The sequence below is a fragment of the Eurypyga helias genome, unplaced genomic scaffold (assembly GCF_000690775.1).
Source record: "Eurypyga helias isolate BGI_N326 unplaced genomic scaffold, ASM69077v1 scaffold4949, whole genome shotgun sequence".
NCBI lineage: Eukaryota > Metazoa > Chordata > Aves > Eurypygiformes > Eurypygidae > Eurypyga > Eurypyga helias.
The window spans coordinates 43,481-54,018 of NW_010273807.1; the positions used below are offsets into that span (position 1 = coordinate 43,481).

The 10,538-nt window shown below is 37.2% G+C and overlaps 1 protein-coding gene across 1 annotated transcript in view; it reads right to left on the bottom strand.

Annotated features, from left to right (window-relative positions):
- HELZ (helicase with zinc finger) overlaps positions 1 to 10,538 on the bottom strand; it is a 70,324-nt gene that overhangs the window by 36,797 nt on the left and 22,989 nt on the right. The window contains exons 12-14 of the mRNA XM_010159604.1: positions 6,552 to 6,682; positions 3,914 to 4,093; positions 3,280 to 3,381 (exon numbers count right to left, since the gene is read on the bottom strand). Of these exons, the coding sequence (XP_010157906.1) occupies positions 3,280 to 3,381; positions 3,914 to 4,093; positions 6,552 to 6,682 (413 nt within the window). The remainder of the gene's footprint in view (positions 1 to 3,279; positions 3,382 to 3,913; positions 4,094 to 6,551; positions 6,683 to 10,538) is intronic.

The following is a 10,538-nucleotide window of genomic DNA, read 5'->3' on the forward strand; positions in this document are numbered from 1 at the left end:
TTTACAAACTAGCATTGATAAGGTAAATTAATAGAGCTTTCATCACGAGAATTTTACTCCAGACAATGTGAAAAAAAGGGGCAATGGTCCTTTAAAACCCGCTGGGGGTTGTTTTGGGTCGGTTTTGGTTTTTTAATTCAAACTCTGGTTTGCTCCAATTGATTATGTTTTTATTGCCTGGGTATCTGCTGAAGCTAGCAGCCACACACTAAAGCTACCTGGTTTCAGGCTGCACGCAGTACTTATGTGTGTATGTTAGGATCAAAATATTTAAAAAATTAACTGGAGAGGTTTCAGCTGAGATATTTTAATCAGAATCACCTTATTTTCTGACACTGCTGAACTGACAGTCACCACTAACATGTTTAAGGATAAATAAAAATATTAAAAAGACAGATAAAGCAGTATCAACCTCTTTCCTTTTCCCCTAGTATTGCATACCAAACCAGCACATAGATACAACTAAATCTGAAATATGCAAATAAAATAATAGTAATAAACAGTAGAAACCTCAGCCACTGTATGCCCAGAAACATACAGAGAAACTGCTGCTATCTGCTTCCAAGGTCTTGACTGGAGTTTTTAGGAGAAGAGATAAACTGAAGTATCTTGCTCCAGTGCTTCAGCACCTACCTCCTGAAGACTAGCAGCTGATGGAGGAGACACACACATCACAGAGTAAAAGGGTTTACAAATTAGGAGCCCATTACTACCTCCTGCAGCTCTGACTCCCTGTCTAACCGTGCCTGCACCTCCACATTTAAAATCAAGCGTCTTAGCACCTAAAAGAAGCACTTTGAATCGAAGGCTTTTTTGTCCTAACTGTAGGTTAGGGTTGAGCTTTTTTTCTTTCAGAATCACATCTGCATCAATTTACATTAAGTAAAACAAAATTGTTTCAGGGTCAAGTTTCTTCAGTGCGAGTCAGGTTTTGCCGTGTGTCCTTAATGCAGTTGAACCATCTAATCAAACCCGGGGGCTCTTTTTTTCCTGGGTATGAATTTGTTTATGGGCATCAGGACTATGAGCATTTGGCCTTCAGGCTTCATTGGTATTTTATTTAGGTGCAGAACTTAGACTCAACATAAATTCCCAGTGTTCATTCTGACTTTGCATTTTCCAAAGGGCATAGAAAGAAAGTTATTTTGTTAGGGAAAAACATGAATTTATAACATGGTATTTAAACAAAAAAAAAACCTCAAACTCCATGCCACAAATTTCTATGTTGCATCACTGACAGGATAATTTATTTAGTGCACATCTTACCCACAGAAATTTAAGAAATATTTACACAGCTCTCAGCACTCAGTCCATGTTAAATAATTCAGCTTTCCTTCTTTAAAAACAACGTAAATATTATGGTGTTCCCCACCAAGCTATGAAAACATTTTTAGCAAGGATACTATTCAGCCAACTCATCACTTGTAGAGTAAACAAGGAAAAAATCCAAAGCAAACTGTTCAGCCATTTAGAAACACATCGAACTCTGCAAGGCGCACATCCAGCTTTGATATTTAACTGCTTATACTCGGTTTCCTTTAAAATATTGCAAGAGGCTCAGAACAGCCTGTTTAAACTAACGGTAATGATTTTAATGTGAAAACACAACAACAGTCAATAATAAAGGTAGCAGATCCATCATTGAGCTTGTGCGGGGACTCTCACATAGCTCCAGCTTTCAATTCAGGTGAGCTGACCCTTTAACTCCTGCCAGATCAGGTCAACATGCAGTTTGCTTCCAAACGACATACGCTTCTCATTATACATAATACTTCTAATCTGAAAACATACATACTTGTAGCTCCATAAATATACACACACAATTCCAGAGGTGCCTCCATTTTCTGTAACTTCAACTTTTTATAGAGGTATCATGACTATCTGAATATTACCATATAATCTACAGCAGCCCTTCCTGAAGGATTCATAAGAAACACACAATTTATACCTAAATTAAAACATTCAGTGACTTTTTAATTATGTGCTATAATTTTCTTGGCAAATACGTATATACATAGTAACCATAAGAAAAATACCACTTCTGTTTATGTAAGTTTTTCATAGGTATGTCTGAGACTGGACTATATAGCTGAAGAGAGGACATAAACGAAGGTAGCAAAAGCCTGGCAATCACAGTAAAACTGTATGCAACTCCTTGCTCTGTTAAATCACACTTCAGTATTCCCGGAAATGTCAATTACGCACATTTTTTCCCACCACCCACAAAATTAAGACATCACAATGCGTTTTATCACAGAGTGCTTTACAAATCACCTTAAGACAATCTGTGTTAAAATACAACCAGATCAAAGGTAACTTTTCAGAAATAAGCTGCCGCCTTTTCCTTGGCCAGACCCTCACTTGTCTGTAACGTGTCACATGGCAACCAAGGCCAGCAAACCTAAGAGAATTTACACCTGTTGTAAATCTAGCCCTTTCACATAACTTCATTGGCTTTACTGACATTGCATAAAGCAGAAGTCCAGGATGGCTTTTAATAGCTCACAAGTAAACACAGAGAGTAGTTTTCTTAGCAATATAATAAACTCGCACACTGGCATTCAGAAAACGATGCCCATAATTTAAAAAAATATATACCAAGCTAGCAGTATACATTATATATTGTGATTACTGCTCAAAATATTCCCAGGAGCGGGTTTCTGCCAGAAATAAACCCTCCTTCATAAATAAATGCTCTTTAACTATTTCTATGCAAGTTTACCCTCCCTGCTCCTAAAGTTTCCACCTTGTCTTCATTTTCTTCTTTACCTAATTTCCCCAATATACCCACGGGAAGTACATTTAACCTCATACACAATGGACTTCAAACTGACTTATCAGAAGAGGCCGAACTATTTTCACATGATTCTGTAATATGTAGCTTCTATGACATCAAAATTGTTCTTCAAAAAAACCAGGTGAGTAGCCCCAGTTTCCAAATTATCATTGAGAGTCAAAATTTTCTGAAATTAAAATACAATTAAAGTTCATTTTATTTTATCATAATAGCTTTTAGACGAGCATATCAAAAGTTTGCTCATTAGGAAAGACACATTTATCAATAGAATAATAAAAGCTTAAAAAAGGATGTCTATTTTTATTTAACAAATGATGCAAAATTACGTTGACAATGTTTCACGTTCCTTTTAGTCTGTTTTTAAAAGCACTGCTAGTAACGCCAATATGCTTTTATGTTTTAAAAGTTCTTTAACCTTTTTTATAGACACCTTTTCTTAAGAATAGTATTTTATAGATACATAATAAGCCTTAAAAAAATACCTGAGAGGTCTTGCCTGGGGATTGCCTGCTTCTACATATGGATGTAAATAATCCTTTATGTAGAGATCAGCAGCACTATTAGAATGGGTGCAAATGAGAATCCTGCTGGAATAAATGGTGCAAATAAAAAAGCAATGAAGAAACAGAAAACAATTCAAAGCAGTAGAATACAAAAAAAAGGAAACAGTGGCCATCTTCCTGCACATTGTCTTAATGAAACTAGTCACTAACCCACTGCACTTTGCATGATTCAGCCCTTTAACTCAAATCCTTCAGTTATCAAATGATTTAAAAGTTCAAACAGTCTTTCAATCAGTATTTTGTGATTATTAATCTAGACTTGATTTTAAGTAAGGAACAGCTTTTATTATCTAGCATACTGCAAAACTTTGCATGTCGAGCAAATCAGTCATTGTGCATACTGTCAATTTTAATTAGTTTTGTTGTAAACGGAAAATACAGGCTAAGACAATAAAACTACTTTATCATTCAAAACAATGACGGATGGCTTGGGGTTTGTTTGTTTTTAAGCTGGATGGAAATTCCATACATCTACCTTTCACATGAACTTAAGTAAAAAATTACATCTTATCTGCTAATCAAGTATCGCTCTGTATTCAGTGCCCCATCTCACCTAGTATCCTGTTGTTGGAGTATGTGCTTGACTGCCTGAGCCAGAGTGAATGTTTTTCCTGTCCCATAGGGACCGATGATAAGAACAGGAGGCAGTTGAATTGAAAGTGGAGTAGTGATAGCCAGAACAGCCTCTTTCTGCTTAGCATTTAGTCGAGGGTCCAACTGCTCATCCCATTGTCTGTACAAAAGGAGGCAACAGAGTTCAAAAACAGAAGCCGTGACAATCCACTGTCAGTCAGAAATGACATCAGGTAAGATTTCAAAGGTTTTAAGAGATATATGCTACTGTGTCATTCTGAGGCACACTGAAACAAATCAACAAACCTAGCAAAACAAATCACATGCTGTAATCACAAACCGTTGATAATATTTGCAATAAATCAGGTTTTTTCTAAAGGAATCTAACTACTTCTCAGTTTACATTATCTCACCTAACAATAGTTAACCTGCAAAGTATACATTTTAGAGAAAGCATATGCTGCACCACCACTTGATAACAAAAGCAAGTAGACATAAAATGATTTTTCTGCTATTACTACGCAAAATATAACATTAGTTATGTTTCTTCCTTACACTATTTACACTGTCAACTTTGTAAGTCAACAGTTATGCAACCCCACGGCTTGGTAAAAATTATCCACAATGAAATTCAAAAACAATTCAAAAACTAATGCCTACCAATTAACTACAAACTACTGTTTGGGGGGCGGGGGGTGGTATTTATTTATTTTGAGATCATTAAGGCACATAGCTCTAAAGAGAAAGCAGTCTAAAAAAAGGATTTGTGCTGTAACCAGCTAGTGATGCCAATATTCAGAGGAAGATGCTTTCAGAAAATTCCAATGAGCATAAGAGGTTAAAGATCTGTAGACAGTTTTTAATATTCCCACTGACAGATTTAAAAGTAGACGTGCACAGTAAAAACCACCTGTCAGTGCTGCACATATGGCCATACTTTAGTAATGTGATCTGCTTTGGTACAAGCACTATGCTTCTCACAGACTGGGAAAGTTTCTGTTCAGTAGTACTTAGCAACAGGGAGTAAAATCAAGAGGGAATTGACTGAATTCCTGACTTTTAAGACATCTATGAACAACAAACTGGCAGGAGACTCTAGGAAATACTGGAAAGTAATAGGCATGTAAAACAAAAATAGAAGAAAAACAGAGGAACAGACATTTCTGAATCTCAGGGTAGGGCAAACCAAAACAGATGGAAAAAACCATGCTCATTACATCGACTTAAACTGAACTACAACCATTATATACATCCTTTATGTATTAAAAAAACATTAAACAATTATACAAATCAACTATATCAACTACAACCAATACGTAAATTTCTGTAAACACAAACGTTCTGACACAGAACAGAAAAAACAAAGTTCTAGCTTACTTGACTTACCTTCTCTTTACTGAAATCACTGCTTACTTCCAAACATTCCAAAACACTACTTCCCTGTAAGATTCACCCATAACTTAAACTAAGCTAACGAACAGATTGGCACTGACCTCCATCAGCTCTGTTGTATAAGTCTACGCAAAACCCATTCCCTTCTTCCTGCCTTCACTGTCAAAGCTTTGATGCATGCAGCATCCTCACCCAGAACGCTGCACCCACCTTTCATCGTCTCTGTTCTTCCTACACTTCCAAAGACAAGCTACAATTTTTCCAGTCACTTTTGTCTTGCGTTATCTCGCTGTCTCAGGTTTCTGGCCAGACCACTTTCCTTTTAATCCCTGAGCTATCCTCTCATTTGCACTGCATCACAATCACACCCTTAACTCCCACCGTCAAGACCCCACACAACTCCTCGCGTGCTGTACAGGCCATCAGTTCCACATACCTCTCATTTCCCTGGTTTCTAAGTACAGAAACCTCATTCCTCTCTTACGCACCCAGAATACTGACCATATTCCCTGAGCAACACAGCTTCACGTTTCTCTTCCCTAAAGTTCCTCTTCAAGACAAACTGTTTTCACTGTATCACAGCATCAGCCTTTAGCTTCCTTAAAAGTATCTTATATTACACAGGGGTTAATATTTCACAAAGGTTAATATTTCATTTTGTATACATGTCTCATTTCATAAGACATGTATACAAAAAAATCTCAGGACTGCTTGCAAGTGCAATGCTGGTCCTCCCAAGACTCATTCCCACACTTTTCCTAGTCCCACCCCCAGGGATATGTCCAAATTTGGGCTCATTGCATCAAACTCAAAAGGTACTACTGATCACTCCTTGCAAACAGAAGTCTGCACACTTGAGATCCTCTACACCAACTCCTTGTAACTGGTATTTCCATTCCTATAACGTATGATGCATATTTTCGGTGAAGAACAGCAGAAGAGTAAATAACAACAGCAGATTCGTTTTCTAGAGCTACAATACGACTGCAGTGCCTATAAAGCCACAGCTCAAGTGGAGGGAAAAGCAATCAACAGATTCTAGCCCTCAGAGGACCAGTTTTCTTGTTTTATTTAGAACAGTTTCACTCCCTTCTCTGAACCATCCTCACCACTAATGACAAGCAAGGCATGTTTCTTGTTCTTGGGCAGATTTCAGCCATCTGTTAGGAGAAACAGTACTGCATTACCATATAATCTTTGATATTAAAGTGTTTGTATGCTTGTACCTGTTTGGACTCCAGGGTATGGTGGGAGTCATGCTGACATCTGGAAACAAAATACTGTTGTCCTTAATCCTGTCCAAGGCATAATGCATTTCACAGAGGGGTAAGCGATTTAACTGAAACTGAAGTTCAACCTGCAGTACAAAATGAATGAACAAACAAATAGGTGAACCAAAAATTATTAATTTAGAAAACATTCATTAGACTTTGCTGCACAGAGCACAAATCTTCCTGCGAACTACCGACTCTCAGAAGAAAACAGCAAACATCATACAATCAAAAGATTTGCAATAAAACTAACTTGCTCCTATTTTTTTTTTTTTAAGCAAAGATAAATATGGCATTTACCCTAAAGTAATTATGTTCTTTGACTTTTTTGAGATTCGATTCCGCTGTACTTTCAGAAAAAAAAATGAAAGGGAAAACATTCTTGGAATTGTTTTTGGAATACAAAAAAATACTCCAGGAAATTACTATTGTCCTAAAGCACTGTTTTTAAAAATACACACTTCCATCCCTTACTGTAAGAACAACCAGGTGAAAAATTTTTACAGATCAGCAGATGATACAAATCAGACATGTGACCAGCAGAAATAAACTCCAAATATTATTTATTGCTAGTCACACATTCTGGAATAATAGAACTTTTAATTTATGTTCAATTTATAGAACTCCCCAAAAGTTAATTTCTAACAATCAGCTGCTTATCAAGACATAAATTCTTTTGTTCTCTCGATTACTTGTGTTTTAATGCTAGTAAATAAAAGATAATGCCAACAAAATTCTGGTACAAAGCCAGAAACAACACGCAGAGCACGTTAACACCCCTGATTAAATTCAGACCTGAACAATGGATAGTGAAATTAGTTTATTCATACATATACTAAAAAGAGCAAAGAGAAAAATACATTCTAAAGTTAAACACTGGATAAAAGCAGCTCTTGGGGAAACAATTCATAAAACCCGTTCACTCATATTATCATTTACACGTAGTTAAATTTGCAATTATTAATCTCTCCCAAAACAAATGAATCTGATCAGAGCGTTGTGCCAAAGAACTAAATGTTAACAACTAACACAGAAGCCTTTATACAAAACTTGACACAGATTTGAACCAACATAAACCAGCATAAAAACATGGAAAGCTGCTGAAGAATTTCAAGTGACTGACATATTTTTAGGTTGTCTTCCGAAGCTTTGCTGTCATTAAAATATTTATGTATTTACTGTGCTACAACTCTAATGACCATTTGTGATTAAATAAAAGAAAATAAGTACTTTTCTGAGATATACAGTGAACTGTGATCATGCTGACAAACAGCCAGCCAAATTACTGCAGCCTGTCTGGAAAAGCACCCCTCATCTACCTGGAAAGCATACCAATAACATTTAACATTCCTATGGGCAACTTTCCTGATCACTTTCACAAGTTCTTCACAGAAGCTGGTTCTGTATTACCTATCAACAGATGAGAAAAATAGGAACAGTGTAAAGATGAGCTGAAGGACGAGCGGAAGGTGGTATATCAGCACCATCACACCGCTGAAGAGACTGGGCAAAGCTACAGACGAGCACCCCATGTCCCCCCAGAGAAACGCCAAGGAGGGCACACAGTCATTCTAAATGTACCCCATGATCAAGGCAAAAATCTAGTCTCGGATCTATTCATATTCTCCTCTAGCACACACTGATTCTCTACTAATCAGTCCATTATAATTAATCATACTTTAATCTCATGATAATGATTGCTACCAACCAGAAAGTTCAACCAACACAAAGCAACAATAGAATGTATTTCGTTGTTGTCTTTTCTGACAACTTATACAAAGACTTTAAGAAGTCCTTGTAAAATAAAGTAAGTTTTCCCTATATAATAGAAACGAAAAACAATCTGTTGTAGTAAAGATCCCTGTGGTTATCAAAATAAGTCTGCAAACATGAGGGAAAACCAGAAAATGTAGGAGTTAGAAAAGCAGACAATCACTTCTCTAAACACAACAGACCTCATGAAAAGCCATATAAACTTCTCTCATGAACCTTCTCCTACAGAGAAGAATGCCTCCTATGGGGGAATAATTTCGCCTTTTAGATTTAACTACTTGTTTCTCTTGTGCACCAGTAACGTTTACCACTTGGAGATCATCTCCTTCAAAAGGATTTGCAAAACACAACTCTTAATTTTTTCTTTTTTCTAGTATATTTAAATGTTACACTGTTCATATTATTATGTAGCATGTAAAATCAACACTAGCTTTGCTGTAAACAATGTTTGCTTGTCCGTGCAGAATGCAGCCATTAACTTTCAGTCTCTGGCAGATATAAAGACATTAAATATTCATCTTGACTATCACATTTTGCAGCAAAACTTATAACCATAACTCTGAAGAAAAGGGCGGGAACAAATCTGTACAACGTTACGCAAGTGACTGTAACAGCTAGGAGAACTTTTTTTAAATAGGACACACAAACGTTTAAGAATTTTTCCCCCCGCACTGTTCCACCGCGTAGTTTATGCCTATCCACTGCCCTAGTAAACACCTTGGTCTTAAAGCAGCGTGGCTTAGCACCTGGCAGGTATGACAGTGCCAGCTCCTCCTGCCTGAGGGAGACCTCAAGCTGCCTTCCAAACCTCTACCCATCTCTACCCAGTGCCGCTTTGTCCACCCAACAACATCCCACAGGTGTTTGGAACAGCCTTCCACACAAATGGCAATGGTCCCAACCTCACGGTTGGATCTATACAGGAAAAATATCTTTCCTCAGGCAGACCCAAGGCTAACAAAAGACCACTCAGTGTAACAAAGATAATTTAAATGCAGCAAAACTGTGATGCTCATCTGAGTGACACTTTAATAGCCCCTTCTGGGAGTCCAAGCAAGGTGCCTAGCATTAAATACCTCTTATTATCTACCTGCATTCACTGCTTTCCTTAACAGCTTGTGATTTGTTTTGGTTTTAATCCAGTCTGGATTCAATCAAATAGTTATATTTGCCTTTGCAGAGTACTGAATGAGGCCATCTGTGAAGGAGAGGCATGTAACCTGCTTTAATATATATTCCACAATAACAGAACAGTGGGAAAGGAAGTTAATCCATTGCCAGTTTCTCAGAAGAGGACACAGAACAGAGCAACCACTCCAAAAATAAAACAGTCGCATGTTAGTTTGGTCACCAAAAAGAGCGGCAGCCAAGGGGGTTTAAAGCACCAGTTCACTCCATTCCCCCTGCATGATCAATGAGCTTCAGAAAAGCAGAACTGTGTATTTATTACAGTTAGGCCAGGAGAACAGACAAAAATTGACCAGGAAGTTTCCGAGATGAATTATTAGAAAAGGAGAAGAAGCAAACCACCTAACTTACCCAAAACCTACAGAAGTCAAAGCAATTTTGCCCATATTTAAGAATCACACAGGGAACACTAACGCCACTGAAGACAACTGCAACATTTCCAGCATTTAATGAAAATGCTATACATCCAAACTCCAATATCCTCTATTCTAACCTGAGTTTCCAAATTCTCAGTCAATACATAATCAGAAAAAATCTCTCACAATTAGAACTCATTAAAACAGAGGTAACACTTCAAGGATTTGACCACCAGTTCACCAATATGTATAAAGTACTAAATGATTTTACAAACAACTTCAGGCCCAAATTTTTAATGCAGAATAGATTTGCTGCCTCAGGCAAAGTTTTATAAGACACTCAAAGAAAAATAAGCCAGTTACAGAAGCCCTGGCTCATTTTGCATTCCAGTGGAGTTTCTGATAGAATCAATTAGTAAGTTTAATTATTGTTTTAAGAAAACAAACACAAAACCAAGAGCACAGAAGAACCTAAGTCTCCCAGACCAATTATCCATGATAAATTAAGACATTAGGATTCTTGCACATGTTTCCCCAAAACAAAATCATAGAATCACAGAAAGGTTTGGGTTGGAAGAGACTTTAAAGATCACCCAGTCCCACCCCATGCCACGGGCAGGAAGAC